Source organism: Mastigoproctus giganteus, chromosome 12 (genome assembly GCF_048544385.1).
Source record: "Mastigoproctus giganteus isolate SK-2022 chromosome 12, ASM4854438v1, whole genome shotgun sequence".
Taxonomy (NCBI): Eukaryota; Metazoa; Arthropoda; class Arachnida; order Uropygi; family Thelyphonidae; genus Mastigoproctus; species Mastigoproctus giganteus.
Window position 1 is genome coordinate 112,419,249 of NC_143586.1, and position 24,787 is coordinate 112,444,035.

At 38.7% G+C, this 24,787-nt stretch overlaps 1 protein-coding gene across 5 annotated transcripts in view; it reads left to right on the forward strand.

Moving 5' to 3' along the window:
* Nucleotides 1-24,787, forward strand: part of LOC150077345 (C2 domain-containing protein 5) — a 992,151-nt gene that overhangs the window by 339,615 nt on the left and 627,749 nt on the right. For all 5 annotated transcript variants that reach the window (XM_090386765.1, XM_090386767.1, XM_090386764.1 and 2 more), the window contains exons 9-10: nucleotides 3,074-3,205; nucleotides 16,752-16,906. In XM_090386765.1, the coding sequence (XP_090242891.1) occupies nucleotides 3,074-3,205; nucleotides 16,752-16,906 (287 nt within the window). The remainder of the gene's footprint in view (nucleotides 1-3,073; nucleotides 3,206-16,751; nucleotides 16,907-24,787) is intronic.

The following is a 24,787-nucleotide window of genomic DNA, read 5'->3' on the forward strand; positions in this document are numbered from 1 at the left end:
ATGTCTGTTCCAATATTTCCTGTCAAAGCCTTGGTAATTTGGAATCTCCTCTTTTCGATCTTCTCTGGCTTAAAATCTCTCTACCTCACTGTATCAAATTCATCTGTTGTCTTTACCGTTCTCCCAACTCCACTAATCACTTGGAGCTCTTTGTCTTCCTTCTTTGCAACTCGACTTTCTCCAGTCCAACTTTCCTAACAGTGAAGTAATTTTCCTTCGTGATTTTAATGTTCACAACTCCAGCTGGCTTCCATTTTCTAGTCACACCGACTCAGCTGATCGAGATGCTGAGGCTTTTGCAATTACTAATGACCTTGCACAGATTGTTCATTTACCTACAAGAATACTCGACAATCCTAACCATATGCCAAAATGCTTGATCTTTTTCTCACAAACAACCCTTTTAAGTACACAGTCGAAGTGATAGGTCCTTTAGGCACCCCAGATCACAACTTGGCGATTGTCTCTTCTCCAATGGAGCCTTTATCTCATGGCTATTTCCAACTGTGTATTGTTTGGCATTACAAGAATGCAAAATGGGATGGCCTGCGAGATTTTCTTTTCTTGTTTTCCTTGGTCAGATTACTGTTTCAAAACTTCTTATGTAAACGTTTGCTCAGATCGTGTCAGCGAAATTGTTCTTGTAGGAATGAAATCCTTTATTCCACACTCCACTTTAAAATCTTGTCCTTTATCTAAACCTTGGTTTTCCAATAAATGTGCTAAGGCTGTCCAAGACAAGAAGGTTGCGTTTCATAATTGCCTTGTTTCGAAATCTTCAGATTCATTTTCTGCCTACACGAAAGCTTGCAACAATTGTAAAGCAGTTATTAATCAGTCCAAACTAGATTTTGAACAGACAAGTGTAGAAATCTCGCTTCTTGTCCTAATGGTAGCCAAGCATTCTAGTCACTTGCCAAAGCTATTGGCCGCAACTTTTGCCCATCTCTGCTTCCACCTCTATCTAAACCAGATGGTTCTGTTGTCACTTCAGCCAAGGATAAAGTTGACCTGCTAACATCCCATTTTTCCTCCAACTCGTGTATCAGTGATCTTGGTAACACACCTCCCACCATTCCCAACATGCTCCATTTAATGCCTCCTGTTGTCTTCTGTCAGAAGGATTTTTACGAATGTTGATGCTAAGAAGGCTCCTGGTCCTGATGGTATTTCTCCACTTGTTTTCAAAACCTGTGCTACCGAACTTACACCTGTTCTTTGCCACCTTTTTTCACTTTCTTATTCCAAAGGTGTTTTTCCTTGTGCTTGGAAATTTGCTCAAAATCAGCCAGTTCCTAAAAAGGGTGACAAATCCCTCCCATCCAAATATTGTCCCATTGCAATTACTTCTCCTCTTTCAAAAGTAATAGAGAAATCAATTAACAACCAACTCTTAAACTACCTAGAAACCTTCCATCTGATCAAAGATCACCAGTATGGATTCCATCAGTGGCAATCCACTGGTAATATTTTGGCTTATTTTACCCATTTACGGACAAATTCAATGGAAAAGTTTGAGGAAACAAGCAGTTACTCTTGACATCTCAAAAGCTTTCGATTGTGTTAGGCATAAAGGTCTTCTAAACAAGCTTCCATCTTATGGTTTGCCAACCGTTTTAACCAATGATTGGTTATCCAGTTTTCTCTCAGACCACTCATTGAAGGTGATGGTAGATGGCTGTCTGTCTTCTATCTTTTCCCCTACTTTTTTCCCCTTGTATATTAGTGACTTTCTTCCATTGACTGGACACCCTATCCATAGTTTTGCCGATGATAGCACATTGCATTCCACTTTCTATATTGAGAAACCTTTCCCTGCTCAATCAACTTCAACTTCTCGAATATCAGCTACCAATTCCTTAATTGGCAATCTCCAGGTAATTCTGCAGTGGGGCAAAGACAACTTAGTTGATTTCAATCATTCTAAAACTGGGTTTTGTCTTATAATTCGCAAAAAAGATTCTTCTTCTCCTCTGCTTATCTTCGGTGACACTCCAATTTCTAGACAAAATGATATATCTCTTTTGAGGATTACCCTGACTTCTAATCTTTCTTAGCACAAGCACATTAAAAATATTGCTTCTTCTGCATTGAAAAAACTTGGTATTCTCTTTCGATCTCTGTGTTACTTTTCTTCCATACAGGGCGCCTCCGTAGCCAGGTGGGAAGGAGCAGCAGTGGTAGCACACACTTCTTGATTAGACCAGGGTTTGAGCCCGTCGCCACCAAATACGGAGAATGCGGAAAGGTCAGGAAATGACCACCGCATATCCCGGAGCAATATGGCCTTAGTTGCTAATGTTCCCAGAGAAAAAAAACCAAAAAAAAAAAACCAAATCTTCCATACAGCTGTTCACTCTGTACAAATTGCAAACCAGCCCTACCATGGAATTATTGTTCCCACATCTGTAGGGTGGTGCCTCCAAAACCTCTCTCAGGCTTCTAGATTCCATTCAGAAGAGGGCAGTTTTGTTAATTAATGACTCCTCTCTAACAGAGAGTCCACTCACTGTCTTATAGACTTACTGTTCCTGCTGCATGCCTTTTCTACAGATACTTTCATGGGCACTGTTCTTCTGAATTGGCTTCTATAATTCCCGCTCTCCCTCTCTCTCTCTCCAAACAATCTGAACAGAAGCCGCCACCAGCCAACATCCATTTACTGTCCAACTTCAAACTCACAGAACCAACTTTTCATCTTCCTCGTTTATTCATTCAACTGCCATTTTCTGGAACAACCTTCTTTCCTGGAAATTACAGTCTACAGAAGTTCAAGTCCAATGTCAACAAATATATTCTTTCGTCTTGTCAACCTCCAACCCAAGATCGGTACTAAGTACTATAGGTTGTAATTCCTCTTGTGTTTGAGGTTTTTCATAAAAAAAAAAAAAAAAAAATTGCAGAATCCTTACATTCTGCTTGGAGGTTTTTTTACTGAAAGCCATATGTTAAACAAAATCAAGCAATGAAGCTATTGTTTTTGCATAAATTATTTATGCATAATTTTTTTTATAATTTTCTCTTTTATAATTTATTTAATTTTCATAATTTGTATTTAAAACATGAATTTTAGGTATCACCAGTATTTTGATTTGGAAGGAGAATCTGGGATTGTTGTACGTGGAATAGGAACAGCAGTTATTTTGACAAAGTTAACTGAACAGGTTCAGCCAGCTACTTCACCACCAAAAGATAGTTCCCAGGAGTAAGTGTTATAATCGTAAGTTATTTAAAATAAATGATAAAATATAATAATGCCTTAATAATGACTTAGACTTTCCAATTCTCAAGCATTTTCCAATACAGAACTTGATAATCTTATTATGCAGTAAGAGGAAAAATGGAATATCCATTTTTCCTCTTACTGCATTCGCTAACAAATCAGTCATTGGGTACTTTGTCTCCTTTTTATATACAAAAATGTTTAGAAAGTGTAGCCGGATCACCAAAAATGGTAAGAAGACTGAAATCTGGCGACCATATTAATCGAAACCACCAACTGTAAATTGTTTGGTGGAATCCCTACTAAGGTATCTCCTCATGCTACCCGTAATAGCTCCAAAGGAGTCATTTCTGAATGGGAACTATTGAACGTCAAGGAGAAGGAGATTGTTTAGGAACTTCAAGACCAGAAAGTTACTCAAGCAAGACAAATAATGCTAAAGAAGGTTGGAGAATTTGTCCTACTCATAGCATCATTCTTACTTTTACTACACCAAACCTTCCTTCGTCAGTAAAAGCAGTATACCCAAACTGCTGCATCTGTCCTTATGTCCCCAATCCTATTCGATTCTACAAGTGTTAGAAGTTTGCTCAAACTGCGGATCAAAAGAACATGTCCATACTGATTGTAATGCCGAATCATCACAGTGTCTAAACTGCAAAGGCAACCATTCAGCCATTTCTAGATCCTATGAGCAATGGAAGCTGGAGAAAAAAATCCAGAAATACAAAGTGGAGAACAAGGTCACATACCCCGAAGCCAGAAAGCACCTACTACAAAACATGCCTAAACATACATATGCTGAAGCATCCAAAAGCTACCAAACAGTTTCAATGCAAACAGATATATCAGTTCCACCAAAAGTGTCAATTTCTGAATGGGTTCGATCATTGTTATCATCTGCATCAACAAAACACCAAACAGTAGATAGGACAAACAATACCCCGATCTCGATACATCTACTGCTAAATCAGATCCAGTTACGCCAGATCAGAAGGAAAATTCAGTTCATGTTAGAAAGAAATTATCTAATAACACAGCTATGGATATTGCAGAAAATAATACTTATAATGAACCCATCCTAGATCTTTATGCAGAAGGCGACATGGACACATGTCCATTCTTTTCAAAAAAGGATAAAATAAAAATTGACCATCACAAAAAAAAAAAAGAAAAAGTAAAGTGCAGCCATTATCAACCCACTGCAGGATGATAGCCTCCTCAACAATTCATGCTGAGGGAAATGGACCATAATCTGCCATGCTGGACCATCACAAGCAGAGCAACATTAAAACAGGCAGATTTGAATTCTAATTGAAAACCTACACAATGAACAATAACATAGTTCAATGGATTTGCAGAGCAATTCCATTGAACTCTGTTATTGTTCATTGTGTATGTTTTTGCAGCAACATATATGACATATATGAATTAATTGACGGTTATCATCCTGTGAGCATATGCCTACAAGAAACAAATCTAATACCTCAAGTGTCTGTGTCAGTTAAACATTACACTCAATTTCGACAAGACAGGACAGGACAAAGTCAGGATAAAGACAAGACAGGACAAAGACAGGATAAATAAATACATATAACGACTTAGATTACAAACGTAATATAATTAATTATATTTAACATAATTAATAACATAACATAATTAATTATAATTAATTAATAAATTAATAGAATCATGACTCAGACCAGAGCAGCAAAGCAAAAGGCTCAAGCTAATGGAAGTGCTGTGGCTCAGAGCAGAACTGAGGGGGGCAGTTGTCCTCTGACTCACAGCCTTATAAAATGCACTGTTTGCTTGATGTTTGCAGAGCAATCGGGTACGGGACATGATACTGCCAAGGGGGATGTCTTTGTGTGTGCGCGATGCAAGGAGTGTATCGATATCAGGCAACAACTCGGCGTTCTTGTGGGCCTATATGAGAGCTTGAAGGACAGGGTGGATGCCCTCGAAGAAACTAAATTGAGGGGCCCATCAAGCTCTCAGCTGCCCACATCAACGCCAGAGCTTGCACTTGGGCATCGCGTGACACAGAGACAACCCCCAAGGCAGAATGCGCTGGTCCCGAAGGAACTAGTAGTTGTTGGTGACTCTATTGTCAGGGAAACGGGGAACATGCTTTGTAAAAAAGATAGGTGGAACAGGACCAGGGTATGTCTGCCAGGGGCAAAGGTTGATGACGTTGTAGAGCGAATATCATCTTTTAAGGGCACAAAAGGTGATATAGTTGTACACGTTGGCACTAATAATATTAAGAGTAGGAGACCGGCAGAATTACTTAACAAGTACAGGTCACTGTTGAACAAAAGCCGAGAATTAGGGTTGAATTTGAAAGTGTCTGCAATTCTGCCCAGACACGATAGGAGGGAGTATATGATGAGAGCCTTGTCGATCAATTCGGCCCTGGAAAGATTGTGCAAGGCTCAAGGGGTAGAATTTTTTTCAGCCTGGACTGTACTTGTTAACAGGAGAGATTGCTTCTACAGGGATGGGATACACTTAAATAATAAAATAAAAAAAATTTGAGGTATTGCTCAAAACATCAAAGGCAGATATTGTTGGGATATCAGAGACGTGGTGTCACACAGATATAAGGGATGCAGAACTGCAATTTGGGGAGTACAACGTCTACAGAAAGGATAGTCAGGATAGGAAGGGGGGAGGGGTTATGCTATTAGTTAAGAAACACATAAAAACCAAGGAAGTGAAGCCAGTCGACATCGCTGGACAGTGCAGTGTTGAGTCAGTTTGGTGTGACATAAGCATTGGAAGATCAAAATTGAGAGTAGGAGTGTGCTATAGGCCTAATGACTCTGATGAGTATAATAAGGAACTGTACAGGGAAATAGAGTGGGCCAGTAAATCAGAGAGTCTTATAATGGGAGATTTTAATTTCCCAGATATTGACTGGAATTTGGGGGCTGGTTACTCACACACTAGCAGGGCTTTTGTGGATTTATTGGATGATTGTTTTCTACATCAGCATGTTTGGGAGGCAACTAGAGGGAGTAATACTCTTGATTTGATTATCAGCAGTGATTCTTCATGCATTAAGAATCTGCAGATAAATGAACCACTAGGTGGCAGTGATCACAGTGTGCTGAAGTGGGTTTACTCAAAGAGGTAACTACCATTAGGGGTAAAGGGAAGGGTTATTGCTTCCGTAAAGGCGACTACGATGGACTGAGACAGTATTTAAATTCTATACAGTGGGACCAACTGATGATGTTACCAACAGCAAATTCAAAATGGGAAGCATTTAAAGAACTTATCTTGGAAGCTACTAGGCTTTACATACCAACTAAGAAATATTGTTCAAGGTTTAGGCCAAAATGGATGTCAGATGAACTAATGAGGCATATGGCAGAGAAGAAAAATGCATGGGATACTTACAAATTAACACATGACACAGAAGCCTATGATAGATACAAGTTGATATGCAACCAAGTTACAAAGGAGGTTAGGCAGGCGAAGGCAGATTACGAGAAATCCTTGGCAAGGGATGCAAAGAAAAACAGCAAAGAGTTCTTTACTTATGTAAACTCTAGAAGGAAGGGGATGAATCAGATTGGTCCACTTGATATTGATGGGTCAACTGTTGATGATCCTGCTCAGGTAGCTAACAAACTAAATGAATATTTTGCATCGACATTCACACATGAGGAGTTATTCAACAAGGGGAATGCCAGAGGTGTATTCAACTCTAGCAGTAAGCTACTGAATCTTGAAATAACTGGGAGTAAAGTGGAGGAGAAACTGTTGAAGATAAACACAAGAAAGGCACCCGGGGTGGATGGGATCTATCCAGTTATATTAAAGGAGGCAGCAAAGGAAGTAAGCAAACCCTTAGCCATAATTATGAGAACTTCCTTGGACTCAGGGGAGGTACCCATAGACTGGAAATGTGCAAATGTGACCCCAATTCACAAAGGAGGATCAAAGGCTGACACAAGTAATTATAGACCTGTGAGCTTAACTTCTGTTCCAGGACAATTAATGGAGGCACTGGTTAAAGAAGCACTGCAGGATCATTTAGACAAGACTTCAGTTATAGCTCAGACACAGCATGGTTTTGTTAAGGGGAATATCCATAGTATCCAATCAAGTTGGTCTTGCCTGACCAACTTGATTGGATACTATGATGCAGTCACAAAAGAACTGGATGCAGGGAATAACTTTGATATTATATACTTGGATCTTAGAAAGGTTTTTTATACTGTTGCACATGGAAGACTGCTACACAAATTGGAGCATTGTGACATTGCAGGCAAATTGCTGCTGTGGATAAAGGGGTGGTTGAGGGGGAGAAGACAGAGAGTGGTAATCAATGGACACTACTGCTCATCGTGGACTAATGTTATTAGTGGAGTCCCTCAGGGCTCAGTGTTGGGTCCATTATTGTTTTCTGTATTTATAAATGATATTGATGATGGTATATCAAGCTTAATGTCCAAGTTTGCAGATGATACAAAGGTTGGCAGGGTTGTCAAGGACACTACTGACACTATGCTGCTGCAACAGGTTCTGGAAAGGTTGAGCAGATGGGCTGAGAGGTGGCAAATGAAGTTTAACATTGACAAATGTAAAGTACTACACATGGGAAACAGCAACCCCAGAGCAACGTATCAACTCTGTGGTACTACACTGACAGTGGTAGAGAATGAAAGGGACTTGGGGGTGGTTGTGCAGGCAGATATGAAGTTCTCTGACAGTGCAGACGGGCTGCAAGAGTAGCTCATGGAGTATTGTCAATGATATACAGGAATTTTTCCAGCAGGGATAAGGAGGTGATTATTCCCTTGTATAAGGCAATGGTCAAGCCACACCTAGAGTACTGTATACAGGTCTGGAGGCCTCATTTCAAGAAGGATGTAGAGCTGCTGGAACGAGTACAGAGAAGGGCAACAAGAATTGTGAATGGAACAAAGGGGTGCTCTTACGAAGAAAGGCTTAAGTTTTGCAAATTACAGTGTCTGGAGACTAGGCACCAGCGAGGTGATCTGATAGAGGTGTATAAAGTCTTGAATGGTTTAAACATGCTCAATGCTGATGGGATTCTTGCTCTAGCTCAGAAAAATCACCTGAGAGGGCATAAATTCAAATTGAGGAAAGACAGATGTAGGATAGACGTGCAGAACTTTGCCTTTAGCCAGCGGGTGGTTGGTTGGTGGAACAGACTTCCATCCCTTGTGGTGGAGGTTGATAGCCTAAATAAGTTTAAGGCTCAGCTGGACAGGTATTTTGAACAAACAGAGGGGTGAAGTGGAAGTGGGTTTTTTTTTTTTTTTTTGGCTGATGCTGCATAAGCTTGCTTTCTTGCATCAAATGCCTCTACTAATGCTAATGCTAATGCTAAAAGAGTGCTCATAGTGGAGTCGCCATACTCATAGACTGAAGGGTTCCTTGTAAGCAAATTCTTCTTCAAACTGCCTTAGAAGTAGTTGCGGTTCGTGTAATGATTGGCATTGCTTTAACAATTGTTTCTATATATCTCTCTCCCAATCAGCAGTGTACGATTCATGAACTAGAAAACTTTGTGTTGCAATTACCATCACCAGTCTGCTTATTAGGAGACTTTAATGGACACCATCCTTTGTGGGAATCCCCCATTTCAAACAGATGCGGAGAACTCATTGAAATACTACTAGACAGACAGAATTTAACATTACTGAACAGGTTTACCCACTAACATTCATTTTCCTACAGGAGCATCATCTGCATAGACCTCTCAATCTGCTCTCCGATCCTCTTCCTAAGTGTCAAATGGACAACACTTGACAATCCTCTCACTATCCACTATCCAGCAATAATTGATCCTGCTCAGGTAGCTAACAAATTAAATGAATATTTTGCATCTACATTCACACATGAGGAGTTGTTCAGGGAGGAGAATGCCAGAAGTGTATTAAAATCTTGTAGTAAGCTAGATAATCTTGTAATAACTGAGAGTAAAGTGGAGGAGAAATTGTTGAAGATAAACATAAGAAAGGCACCTGAGGTGGATGGAATCTATCCAATTATATTAACAGAGGCAGCAAAGGAAGTAAGCAAACCCTTAGCCATAATTATGAGAGCTTTCCTGGACTCAGGGGGAGGTACCCATGGACTGGAGATGGGCAAATGTGACCCCAATCCACAAAGGAGGATCAAAGGGAGGCACTGGTAATTACAGACCTATTAGTTTAACTTCTGTGCCAGGAAAATTAATGGAGGCACTGGTTAAAGAAGCATTGCAGGATCATCTAGACAAGACTTCAGTTACAGCTCGGACACAGCATGGGTTTCTTAAGGAGAAGTCTTGTCTGACCAATTTGATTGGATACTATGATGTAGTCACAAATGAATTTGGATCTTAGAAAGGCCTTTGATACTGTTGCAAATGGAAGACTGCTGCACAAATTGGAGCAGTGTGGCATTGGAGGCAAATTTCTGCTATGGATAAAGGGATGATTGAGTGGGCGAAGACAGAGAGTGGTAATCAATGGACACTGCTCTTTGTGGACTAATGTTATTAGTGGAGTTCCTCAGGGTTCAGTGTTTGGGTCCATTGTTGTTTTCTGTATTTATAAATGATATTGATGATGGTATATCAGGCTTAATGTCCAAGTTTGCAGATGATACAAAGGTTGGCAGGGTTGTTAATGACACTAATTACAGTATGCTTCTGCAACAGGATCTAGATAATTTGAGCAGATGGGTCGAGAGATTGCAAATGAAGTTTAACATTGAAGAATGTAAAGTACTACATATGGGAAGCAGTAACCCCAGAGTAACGTATCAATTGTGTGGTACTACACTGACAGTGGTAGTGAGTGAAAAGGACCTGGGGATAATTGTGCAGGCAGATATGAAGTTTTCTGAGCAATGCAGATGGTCTGCAAGAGTAGCTCATGGTGTCTTGTCAATGATATGCAGGGATAAGGAGATGATTATCCCCTTTTATGGTCAGGCCACACCGTGTGTACTGTATACAGTTCTGGAGACTTAATTTTAAGAAGGATGTAGAGCTGTTGGAACGAGTACAGAGAAGGGCAACAAGATTAGTGAATGGAAGAAAGGTTTAAGTTTTGTAGATTACAGTGTCTGGAGACTAGGCACCTGTGAGGTGATCTGATTGATGTGAAATTGAGGAAAGACGGTTGTAGGATAGATGTGTGGAAGTTTGCATTTAGCCAGCAGGCGGTTGATTGCTGGAACAAACTTCCATCTGTCATTGTAGAAGTTGATAGCTTAAATTGATTGAAGGTAGAACTTGATAAACATTTGGAGCAAGTGGATGGGTGAAATAAGGGCTTATTTTTTAATTTTTTTTTTTTTTTTTTTGGCTGATGCTATATAAGCTTGCTTTCTTGCATCATGTGCCTTTTCTAATGCTAATATGCAGAATTTAAACCACCAATTCCAAAATAACTGATACACAAATGAAATGGAAATTTTCTAAAAAAGACTGGACAAAATATAAAAGTCATGTCTCCTTTGATGATCACATCATTGAGTTATTTGTTTGGTTTGGTTTGGTTTTTTAAGAAGCATTAGCAACTAAGGCCATATTGCTCCAGGAATATGCAGTGGTCATTCCCTGACCTTTCCGCATCCTCCGTATTTGGTGGTAACGGGCCCGAACCCTGGTCTAATCAAAAAGTGTGTGCTACGCACTGCTGCTCCTTCCCACCTGGCTACGGAGGCACCACACACACCATTCATCATTGAGTCTTTCTCTATCAATACCATCACAAAGCATATCACAATGCAGATACTATCATCTGCGAAAGTTGCCATCCCACAGTCTCAATGAAGAAATCATAGACATACCAATCACTGGTGGAATGATGATTGTAACGGGGTGAAAAGAGAAAAGAATGCAGCATGGAACTTATTCCAAAAATACCCTACCACTGCCAACCTTATTGATTATAAGAAACTAAAAAGGACTCTTGAATAAAATTTGATTCATCAATCAATAAAATTACCGAAGCCAGAATAATATAGAAAAAAAATAAGGCAGCTAAATGTTAAATACCTTACATTACCTGCATCTATTCTTACTGGAATGGAAGAAGATCTCTAATCCTGAAGATATTGCAAATGTCTTAGGAACTGTGTTCTCTGAATTGTTCGCCTCCATTGTGTATCATCTATCATCCCAAAAAATTAAAGCTGATGCTGAGAAATTCAAACTAAACTTCAGAACTACCCACCGTTTACTCTCTTATCAACTGCTCACACTATCAAAATTGAAAGAATCTTTAAATAGTTCCCACAACCCTGGCCCTGATGGAATTTGCTATGTAATGCTTAAACATCTAGATCAGCAATCGTTATCCTCACTGCTTAAATTTTACAATCGGATATTTTATGAACAAACATTCCCAAACTCCTGGCAACATTCGTATGTAATTGCTATCCCTAAACCAGAAAAAGATCATTCAACACCTTACAACTATAAATTGATCTCTCTAACCAGCTGCTTAAGTAAAACTTTAGAAAAAATGGTGCACCATCGATTAACGTGGTACCTTGAATCTAGAAACGTAATCAGCAACAGTCAGTTCGGCTTTTGGAAGATAAATCTTAGATCTTAGATCTCATGATAAATCTCATGATAAGATTTATCTTCCGGCTTTCGGAAGATAAATCTTAGATCTTAGATCTCGGAAGATAAATCTTAAATCTTAGATCTCATGATAAAGGCTGAATTAAACATAAGAAACGCTTTTATCAGGAATCAACATCTCGTCATGGTGTGTCACGATATAGAAAAAGCTTTCGACACCACATTGCATTATGAAATTCTATAGGATCTCCATTCTATAGATATGAAAGGGCATTTACCATATTTTATTCGAAACTTCCTTTGCCACAGGACTTTCCAAGTTTGATACCAGCAGGCTCTGTCTCACACATACAGATAAGGAGTACCATAAGGCTCTGTCGTCAGTGCCACTCTGTTTGCTATACGAATTAACAATATCACAAACAGCATTCCAAACACTGTCGACTATGTATTTATGCTGATGATCTTACCTTAGCCTGTCATTCTCAGACTATAAATTATATTGAGAGGCAATTATAAATATGAATAAATAATATTTAACTATGGATGACACAAAATGGTTACAGACTATCAAACTACAAATCTACAGCCATGCATTTCTGCAACAAGTGCAAAATGCATCCAGAACCCGAGTTACACTTGGCCAATCATCCTCTTCCAATCGTGAACAGTATTTGTCTCCTAGGGCTAATTTTTGATAAGAATCTAAATTTTCAGGAGCATGTTAAACACCTACGAACCACTTGTCTTAAGAAAATGAACATACTCCGGGTCGTCTCTAGTACATCCTGAGGTGCAGACTGTTATACGCTGCTCCACTTGTATAGGTCTCTAATTAGATCTTGGCTAGATTATGAAGCACCTGTTTATAACTCTGCTAGAGAGAGTACTTTGGTTCATCTTACTCCTATCCAACATGCTGCCCTTAGGATTGCCTTGGGTGCATACAGAACATCACCAGTTCAAAGTCTGTATGTTGAAGCTCACGAATATTCAAAGTCTGTATGTTGAAGCTCAGTATCAGAAGAAAGATGTTATTGTTGAACTACTTGGCTAAAATTAATAGCTTCCCCACTCATCCAGTTTGGCCACTACTGTATGATCCGCAGTGGAGAACACATTATGGAAACAAACCCAGAACAATCTGACCTACCGGTATCAGATTACAGAACCTATTAGAATGCTGGAATATTTACTTTCATAATATCATCAGAGATTTAAAAGATCCGGATCCCCCATGGATTACCTTAACTCCTTCGTATGATGATTACTTTGAAAAATGGGGAAATGGTGCTGTAGCAAATATTAACATCAGACAACTGCATCTTGTTCATGAAGAAAATTATTCCCACTTTTCTAAGATCTACGCTGATGGTTCAAAGTCAGGCAATAAAGTGGGTGCAGCTGCTGTCTTCCCTAATACAACTGTTTCTATTCCACTTCCAGCTGAATGCAGCAGCTATACTGCTGAGCTCTATGCAATTAAACTTGCCCTGGAAAATATTTCACTCCTGTCAATCAATAAAAGTATAGTATACACAGATTCCAAGAGTGCTCTCTTAGCTCTCACAAACACCTCACCTTTCAATCCTTTGGTAAAGCTAATAAGACATGAGCTGATACATCTCCATGAGCAACATTGTACTGTTGTCTTCTCCTGGATCCCAGGTCACGGTAGTATTCCTGGAAATGAGCATGCTGATGATGCTGCAAAGCATCCCTCCAACGTAGCCTTAACAAATGATCTGGTACCCTATCCTGATTATAAACACAAAATACAGAAAATATGCATGGAACAATGGACACTTCTGTGGAAAAAGCAAACACATAATAAGCTGTTTCAACCGAAACCTGAACCACAATTATGGACGTCTAGGCTCCGTAAAATTAGAAAGGAAGAAGTACTTCTAGCCAGAACTTGAATTGGCCATACTCACCTCACTCATCTGTTTCTGCTCACAGGAAATGAACCTCCTCAGTGCACGCACTGTTTGCAACCGCTGTCAGTGAAGCACATTCTGATTGAATGTACCTTGTTCAACACTGCCTGACAATCTACTTTCAGCTCCATCTCAAACCCCTTGTCACTCAACAGCATCATAGATAATGACGCAGAACTCTCCGAATTTTTCACCTACTTAAAAAAAATTAAAATGTACGATCAATTCTAATTGCTCCCAGAGCAGTTATTACATGTATACTTACATGTAATAACTGTGAGGACTACTTTGATATGTCCAATATGGCCTATGTTGCCCTGCACCAGAACATCCCACAACAACAACAACCAATCCTCTGCTTGTTACAAACCCGGGTAACTCCAACTCTGGAGCAACGAACCACCTGGAAGTTCAAGAAGGCAAACTGAGATAGCTACTCCACCCAGGTCCAGTTAGACAGGGGTTATGTTCAACAACATCCCACTGAAGATGTAACTACTTACATTACCTATCAGATACTGACTGCAGCTAAAAATTCCATTCTGAAATCACTGCCTCACAAATGCTCCCACCAGAACAACTGGTGGAATACAGATTGTTCTGATGCCAAACGTGAGAAAAACCATGCTTGGAACAACTTCCATAAATTTCCTACCAGATTAAACGAAAATCATAACATGACTCCTGGATCCCATTTGCCTCAACTATCACCAAAGATATTGACCCACAGTTCATCTGGAGAAGAATACAAGCACTAAATGAAAATTTATTTTGACTACCCTCTTCAGTAATCCACTGGACTGGGAAAGATCTGTCTTCACCTAAAGAAATTGCCAGTGCTTTGGCAGAATCATTCTCCACAATATATGCTTTCGCTTCCTATTCCATCTCCTTTCAGTGGATCAAGGCTGATGCAGAATGCCACAAAATTAACTTCTGCTCACATCTCTCACTTCTATACAACCCACCATTTAATTTAACAGAACTTAAGGAATCTTTAAATAAATCTTGGCAGTGAATCTGATCAGATGATATTCACTACATTATGATAAAACGTTTACTTGAAGAGGACTTACGTACTCTACTAATTTTCTATAACTGGATCTACTCAGAAAATGTTTATCCTCTTTCCTGGTGTCATTCTTGCCATACTATAGCCAGGCAAAGACTTTTCTTTGGTTCAAAATTATAGACCAATATCTCTTACAGGCTGCAGGGGAAAATTTTTTGAGAGAATGGTACATACGAGCCTTACATGGATCTTAGAATCAGAGAATCTTTTATCAGATCATCAGTATGTCTTTCGTAAGAAGAGATCCACTCTCAACTCATCAAAGCCGAGTCCAATATTCACAATGACTTTGTCATGAAACAACATCTAGTCGTGGTCAAATTTGATATCGAAAAGGCATTTTACACCACCCGGCAACACAATATTAATAAGAACCTTTACCATCTAGGGCTAAGGGGTCATCTCCTTAAGATAATTCAGAATTTTCTACACCACTCTTTTCAGTTAACTGGCAGATTCAACTTTTTGGCAATGTAATGACATAGCCAAAAGCTTAATCTGCCACTTTTTTTTTTTTTTTTTTTTTTGATTTGGTAGTTGTTGGCGCATCGGCTTCTGTGGCCATATTGCACCTCCCAAGGTTTTTTGCAGTACTTTGATCCAAGCCCGAGGCAGGAATCGAACCCGCGACCTTTGGGTTGCCGGGCAGGTACTTTACCCACTCGGCTAGCCCGGTCGGCATCTGCCACTTAGCCATTATCTTGCCTTTTAAATGAATGGCAGATTTAATTTTTAGAAGATGTCATTTGCTTGAAAATAGTGCAATACCTGGGCAAACTCATGAAGGTACTTCTTCTCTGAATATTAGGACAGTTGTATTAACTAAGCAATTTAAACTATGTATATAAAGTGCTTAGCATCATAAAACAGTTATACTTCATAACTGTTTTTGCCATCATTGCATCACTTGGGTACCTACCCACTCACTGACGAAGGGCCAAATAGCCCTGAAACAGTGCTGTCTGGGTGGTGGTACCTATCTGAGAATAAGTAACACTAGTCTTCTCCTTAGGTGAAGCGTTACTTATTCGAAGTAGTGCAATATCATGGCAACTCGTTGTGAAGGTATTCACAATATGAGATATAACCTAAAACGATGCCACCTTAAAAATTTTCTGTTTATTCAGAAATGGCTGTGTATTATGATGCTAAGCACTTTATATACATAGTCTAAATTTGTTCGCAGCTTGAGGCTCTAGCCCTAAATGCACCTTAGTCTAAGCAATTTAATTGTGCTGGATACAAAAAAAAAAAAAAAAACCATGAAAGGACTGGATAGTTCCAATTCCATATAACTTAGTAGCTAAAATTATAAAATTATTTTATAATTTTATGAATATTAAAATTAATAAAAATTATTAATTAAATAAATTCTTTCATTTATTTAATTATTATCATTAAATTCTGTCTCCATAATACAAAATGGTATATTTTATTTTCCGTATTAAGTTTTTGTCACAAGATTTTAATGGGAAAAAAATTGTAAATCCTAATTTAAATGATGATCATATAAACTGCTTATGTTTTGTGAGAAGAGTACAGGAATTTATTCTTGCCCTCTTCTTATTATTGCTGTACAGTTTCTATTTATATTTTGATATTTTTTTATTATTTTTTAATTAATTTATTTATTTTCCTAATAGTCTTAAAATTCAAGAAATTTAACCCCATGCTGTCCAAAGTTTTATGTTTTAATGAATTTTACTGCAATAACCTGATTGTTGTCCAATTTATGATCAGTCAAATTAATGTGCTATTAGTTATCCTTTCCTCATAATAATTAGGCTGTGGTATGAAATCTTGTAAATTGCTGAAATGCACACACTTTGAAGGTGAAAATTATATGGAAGAATAATGAAAAGAAAAATAAGCAATATACGCTATAAATAATTCAATTATTCTGAAGCTGACAAGTTTTTTTTGCTAATTGTTGCTTTTATTGTCTAGGTCACCACTTCCCGATGACTGTCCACCCACTAGCCTTGGTCCCAATTCACCTACAGCATTCACTCCTACAAAATTCTCGCAATCTCCTGCAAAGGTTGCTTTACCATTTGGTCAAAGACGGTCATCAGAATCAGACCTTAGTTCAGTGCCGAGAGGTCAGAGGGTAGTTATTGCATATCTGGAATTAAATATTTAAAATTATGGGGGCAACATTTAATGTAGCGCATTAAGTATCTAAATGATTTCCCTCTTCTTTTATGGGCATTTTGCTGCTAGTTTTAATTTTTTTTCTTTACTAGTTTGTTTTATTAAGTATAGTCTAAATATATTATAAATGGCAATTTGATTAGGATTTTTGATTATTAAAAAGTACTAGAAGGAAAGGGATGAACCATATTGGTCCACTGGATATTAATGGCATAACTCTTGATGATCCTGTACTACTTGCTGACAAGCTGAATAAATATTTTCAATCTATATTCCTGCATGAAGAAATTTTTTAAATATCTGATTTACATCTGTGTAATACTGAATTGGAAGTTAAATGATTTATAATAATTGTAAGGAAGGTTGCAAAGAAATTTCTGCAGCTAAAAGTGAACAAAGCACTTATGGCTGATGGAATCTATCCACTTAACTTAAAGAAGCTGCAAAACAGGTAGTGAAATCTCTAGTAATAATAATGAGAGCATCCTTAGATTCAGGGAAATGCCTACAGATTGGAGATATAAATATATCTCTTTGACAAGGGTGACTCAAAGGGTGAAATGGGTAACTACAGACATGTAAGTCTGACCTTTGAGGCAGGGAATATAATGTAGTTAGCAGTTAAAGAAGTAATGCAAGATCACCTTCATAGAAGTTTAGCTATGAAGCAATCACAGCATGGATATGTTAAAGGGAGATCATGCCTGACCAATCTGATTACCTACCATGAGGTCATCACAAAAAGAATTGGATACAAAGAATAATTTTCATATCATATAAAAAAAAAAAAAAAACTGCAGTCATTATCAACCCACAACAGGATGGACGCCTCCTCAACAATTCATGGTGAGGGAAATGGACCATAATCTACCATGCTGTGGCACCCCAGTAGCCAGGTGGGAAGGAGCTGCAGTGCGTAGCACACGCTTCTTGATTAGACCAGTGTTCGAGCCCGTCACCACCAAATACGGAGAATGCAAAAGGTCAGGGAATGACCCCCGCATATTCCCGGAGCAATATGGCCTTAGTTGCTAATGCTTCTAAAAACCAAATCTACCACACTGATCCAGTACGGGTTGGCAGATTTGACTGTATATAGCAGTCAGGGGCTTGAACCCCGGTCTACTCAAAGAGCGTGTGCTACTGCACTCCCGCTACTGACCACTTAGTTATGGAGGCTAACTTCATATCGTATACTGTATTTAAATTTCAGTAAAGCCTTTTACTGAAATTTAAGTACTGTCTCATGAATGCATGTTGTATAAATAGGAGCAATGTGGCAGTAGGGGATTTAATTACCACTATGAAAAATGGTTGGTTATTAATGGCTGCTACTCTTCCTGGTCTAATGTGTTATTTGTGTATACTTCACTTAGGTTTTATAACAGCTCAATGTCTATAATCAGATTTGCCAAAGGAAAGAAAACATTTTTTTTTCTTTTGCCAGTGCAGCAGAAACCTATGGCTTCCTTGCACTGTATGGCTATACTAAAAGGTGTGTAAAAAATATCTAAAATAATACAATCCCTTAGGGAAATTAATCACCCATTTTTATTTATATTAAGTGCCCATATTGAATTATAAAGGATTTCAAATATTCTTTTGTTTCTTTTTTTTTTTTCTAATTATGTGGTTCTGTGGCTAGGATTGTTTGTGACTGAATGCCAGATTAAATTTATAGGGTTTTTTTTTTTTTTTTTAATGAAAACCCCAAACACAAGAGGTATTAGAACCTACAGTACTTAGTACTCCAACCCAAGCACGGTACCTACAGTACCGTGCTTGGGTTGGAGGTTGAGAAGATGAAAGAAGATATTTGCTGAACATTAGACTTGAACTTCTGTAGACTGTAATTTTCAAGAAATACACATGAAGGAAGGTTGTTCCAGAAAATGGTAGTTGAATGAATAAATGAGGAAGATGAAAAGTTGGTTCTGTGAGTTTCAAGTTGGACAGTAAATGTTTGTTATTTGGTTTTTAGGAGCATTAGCAACTAAGGCCATATTGCTCTGGGGATATGCGGTGGTCATTCCCTGACCTTTCCACATCCTCCGTATTTGGTGGGCATGGGCTTGAACCCCAGTCTAATCAAGAAGTGTGTGCTACACACTGCTCCAGCCCACCTGGCTAGGGAGGCGCTTGACAGTAAACGGATGTTGGCTGGTGGTGGCACGTGTTTGGACTGTTTTGAAAGAGACAGCGGGAATTATAGAAGCCAATTCAGAAGAACAGTGCCCATGGAAATATCTGTAGAAAAGGCATACAGCAGAAACGGTACGTCTATGAGACAGTGAGTGGAGAAACTCTATTAGAGAAGAGTCATTAATTAACCTAACTTCTCTCTTCTGAATGTAATCTAGAAACCTGAGAGAGGTTTCTAGATTACATTCTAGAAACCTCTCTACAAAACTATTACGGTTTTGGGGGCACTGCCCCAGATGCGGGAACAATATTCCATGGTAGGGGGGGGATTTGCGATTTGTACAGAGTGAACAGCTTTTTGAAAGAAAAGTAACACCGACAACGAAAGAGAAAACCAAGTTTTTTAGATGCAGAGGAATTAATATTGGAATGTGCCAAGAGAGATTAGAAGGCAGGGTAATCCCCAAAAGAGAGATATCATTTGCCTAGAAACAGTGTCATAAACGATAAGCATAGGATCAGAAGAATCCTTTTTTGCGAGATATAACACAAGACTAAATTTTAGAAGCATTAAAATCAACTAAGTTGTCTTTGACCCCCCCCTGGAGAATTACCTGGAGATCGGCATTTAAGGAATTGGTAGCAGAGATTTGAGAAGTTGAAGCTGATTGAGCAGGGCAAGATTTCTCAAAATGGAAAGTGGAATGCAATGTGTAGTCATCGGCAAAACTATGGATAGGATTTAAAGTCAATGCAATCAGGTCATTAATATACAAGAGGAAAAGAGTGTGGGAAAGAACTGAACCTTGGGGAACACCAGTATTAGTGGAGAAGTTAGAAGACAGAGAACCATCTAACATAACCCTCAGTGAACGGTCAGAGGGAGTGAGAGAACTGGGTAACCAATTAAAAACAATAGTTGGCAAACAATAAGATGTAAGCTTGTTTAGAAGATCTTTATGCCAAACACGATCAAAAGCCTTTAAGATGTCAAGAGCAACTGCTTATATTTCACCAAACTTTTCCATGGAATTTGTCCATAAATGTGTAATATAATCCAGAATACCACCAGTGGATCGACACTGACGGAATCCATACTGCTGATCGTTGATCAGATGGAAAGTTTCTAGGTAGTTTAAGAGTTGGCGGTTAATTGATTTCTCCACTACTTTAGAAAGAGTAGAATTAATTGCAATAGGACAATAATTGGATGGGAGGGATTTGACACCCTTTTTAGGAACCGGCTGGATACGAGCAAATTTCCAAGCACAAGGAAAAAACACACCTTTGGAATAAGAAAGTGAAAAAAGGCGACAAAGAACAGTATTAAGTTCAGGAGCACAGGTTTTCAGAACAAGTGGAGAAATACCTTCAGGACCTGGAGATTTCTTTGCATCAAAATTCGTCAAAATCCTTCTGACATCCTTTTGAGGAAGACCACAGGAGGCACTGAATGGAGCTTGTTGGGAATGGTGGGAGGTATTTTACCAAGATCATTAATACCTGAGTTGGAAGAAAAATGGGATGCTAGCAGGTCAGCTTTATCCTTGGCTAAAGTGACAACAGAACCATCTGGTTTTGATAGAGGTGGGAGTTTTGATAGAGGTGGGAGTAGAGATGGGCAAAAGTTGCGGCCAATAAATAGCTTTCACAAGAGATCAGAATGCTTGGCTACCATTAGGCCAAGAAGCAAGTTTTCTACTCTTAGCCTGTTCAAAATCTAGTTTGGACTGATTAATAACTGCTTCACAATTGTTGCAAGCTTTGGTGTTGGCTGCAAATGAAATTGAAGAATTGGAAACAAGCCAATTACGATATGCAATTGAACAGCTTCTCTTGAACTTTGATTGAACAGCCTCTCTTGAACTTCAATTAAACTTCTCTTGAACAGCCTTATCACATTTATTGGAAAACCAAGGTTTAGATAAAGGACGAGATTTTAAAGTGGAGTGTGGAATAAAGGATTCCATTTCTACAAGAACAATTTCAATAACATGATCTGAGTAAACATTTACATCGGATTACTGTTTTGAAACAGTAATCTGACCTGAAGAAAAGAAATCTCGCAGGTCATCCCATTTTGCATTCATGTAATGCCAAACAATACAAGGTTGGGAATAGCCATGAGATAATGGCTCCATTGGAAAAGAGACAATCACCAAGTTGTGGTCTGAGGTGCCTAAAGTAATTGCAAAAGCCTCAGCACCTCGACCAGCTGTGTCGGTGTGACTAGAAAATGGAAGCCAGCTGGAGTTGTGAACATTAAAATCACCAAGGAAAATTACCCCACTGTTAGGAAAGTTGAACTGAGAAAGTCAAGTTGCAAAGAAGGAAGTCAAAGAGCTCCAAGTGATTAGTGAGTTGGGAGAACGGTAGAGACACAGATGAATTTGACACAGTGAGGTAGAGAGATTTTAAGCCAGAGAAGATAAGTATAAAGTTATAGTATTCTTATAGACTTTAGCATTTCGCTATTTTTATATTTAGCCTAGAGAAGATCGAAAAGAGGAGATTCCAAAATTACCAAGGCTTTGACAGGAATATCGGACACGGACATAATGCACCTATACCACCTTTGAGGCGAAAGGAATCATCCAGCGAATAACTTTGGCAACTGAGTTGAGCAATAGTTGATATCAACCGATAATTGAGATTCTGTCAGAAAAAGTACATGAGGTTTGGCAGACTGCAAGTGGAAATGGATGTCATTGAGATTAAAATTGAGACCACGTATATTTGTGAAATGAACTAGGAAGTGTTTGGGCGGTTTAGCTCTTTTTGCAGGTAAGCTTACTCTGTTAGTTTGACAATTCATGGTGCATTCAATAGTAAGAAAAAGTACTCTATGAAGTAAGGAAATTTTTGGATATGGTGTACACATGGTAAGAATATACCCAGATTCTTGACATATACATTTCCTCGACAATGCCTTCCTCCAGTCACTATCTGGCAGAGTAGAGGCAACAAGATTATACACTAGCTGATCCGGAAGCCTCCTAAAGAGTTACTAATAGGTTCAGTCCAGTGCACTAACTAGCGGCCGGCCTGCAAACACCGTTTAGAGCTTACCGTTAAAATATAAGGAAGATTGGATCTCGTCATGATGTTCTTCATAACCTCAAAGTCATATTGTATGATGGAAGAGATGGGGAAAGGGTTGACGGAACTTAGCTCTGAAGACTAAATATGGGTTCCATCACTTGAAGCTTTCAATAAGCAAGTTGGTGGTATTGCACCGGTTGATGAGAGTCATCTACCACCTAGTATTGGCTGGTAACACAGAGGGGGTGGCATTCCTCCATGTGGTGTGGGCGCCACATGGAGGAATGCCGTATAATACTGAATTGGAAGTTAAATTGTTTATAATAATTGAAAGGAAGGTTGCAAAGAAATTTCTGCAGCTAAAAGTGATCAAAGCAGTTAGGGCTGATGGAATCTATCCACTTAACTTAAAGAAGCTGCAAAAGAGGTAATGAAACCTCTAGCCATAATAATGAGAGCGTCCTTGAGATTCGGGGAAAGTGCCTACAGATTGGAGATATAAACATATATACTGTATACAGGTCTGGAGGTCTCATTTCAAGAAGGATGTAGAGATACTGGAACGAGTACAGAGAAGGGCAACAAGATTAGCGAATCGGAACAAAAGGGTGCTCTTACGAAGAAAGGCTTAAGTTTTGCAAATTACAGTGTCTGGGGACTAGGCACCAGCGAGGTGATCTGATAGAGGTGTATAAAGCCTCGAATGGTTTGAGCATGCTCAATGCTGATGGGATTCTTCCTCTTGCTCAGAATAATCACCTGAGAGGGCATAAATTCAAATTGAGAAAAGACAGATGTAGGATAGACGTGAGGAAATTTGCCTTTAGCCAACGGGTGGTTGGTTGGTGGAATAGACTTCCATCCCTTGTCGTGGAAGTTGATAGCCTAAATAAGTTTAAGACTCAGCTGGACAGGTATTTCGAACGAACAGAGGGGTGAAGTGGAAGTGGTTATTTTTTATTTATTTATTTATTTTTTATTATTATTTTTTTTGGGCTGATGCTGCATAAGCTTGCTTTCTTGCATCAAATGCCTCTACTAATGCTAATGCTAATATCTCTTTGACAAGGGTGGCTCAAAGGGTGAAATGGGTAACTACAGACTTGTAAGTATGACCTTTGAGCCAGGGAATATAATGGAGTTAGTAGTTAAAGAAGTAATGCAAGATCACCTTCATAGAAGTTTAGCTATGAAGCAATCACCAGCTTGGATATGTTAAAGGTAGATCATTCCTGACCGATCTGATTACCTACCATGAGGTCATCACAAAAGAATTGGATACAAGGAATAATTTTCATATCATATGCTGTACTTAAATTTCAATAAAGCCTTTTATACTGTCTCATGAATGCATATTCATGAGACAGTATAAGTGCATATTGTATAAATTGGAGCAATGTGGCAGTAGGGAGCTAATTACCACTATGGAAAATGGTTGGTTATTAATGGCTGCTGCTCTTCCTGGACTAATGTGTTATTTGTGGATTACCACGGTATTCTTCATTTAGGTTTTATTACAGCTCAACGTCTATAATCAGATTTGCCAAAGGAAAGAAAACATTTTTTTTTTTTTTTTGCCAGTGGAGCAGAAACCTAACGGCTTCCTTGCACTAGATGGCTAGTCTAAAAGGGGTGTAGTTAAGAGAATAATTCTAGTAATTGATCAGTGAAGTCTCTAGATCCACACCATTTGTTATTTTGTTGAGGGTCCCAGGTTAAGGATTCCAAAAATTCTTTTCTTTTTTGATGTGGTTCTGTGGCTAGGATTGTCTGTGACTGAATGCTAGATTAAATCTATAGTTTCTGTAAGGGTGTGAAATATGCCACTACCATTAATGTTGCCTAGAGTCTAGTATCTAATTGAAATGACCTACATACGTCTTAGTACCCTGTCATGTCATTGGGAAGGGCATCATGCTTCTTTGGGGCAGAAGGAAGAGCTTCTCGGGATGTTCTTGATTTTTCTATTTCATTTGAAGTATATGTTCATGTGTGCTTCCTGGTTATCATTTTACCCATTTTATTTATGATGGGAGGGATATTAGTTTTGCTTAGGATTTCTGATGTTCTTGGTAGCTTTGTCAATAAGGTAGCAGATTGCATATGTGGAGAGCTCTTAATGAGAGGAATTAGGATCAGCACAGGCATAGAAATTGTGTCATTCTTTTATGAGTTCTGTTACATTTTCAAAAAATAAAATTTGATATGTGTCCAAAAAATGTTTCCTAAATGTTTGTTAGCACTTTATGATAGAAAAAGAACCCAAAATTTCTCAAAAACCAGCACTTAGCTGTCCATCTCAACATTTGAACTAATTCTCAAACAACAGATAATAAATTCTATGATGGCAGCAATCTCCAGTCCTAATTAGTTCACTGTGATTGCTGCCACCCATTGGGTCTTTTACCTGCAGATTATTAATGCATGAAGAATCACCAGTTCAAGAGTATTGCTTGATACTCTTGATCTGGTGATCAAGATACCAGATCAAGAGTGTCAAACAATCACCTGATAACCAGATCAAGAGTATATTGCTTCCTTCTGTTGCCTTTCTAACTTGCTGCTGTAGAAAACAGTCATCCAAGAAAGCCACAAAAGTCTTGTTAGTGTGTGAATGACAAATCCACAAATTCCAGTCAACATCT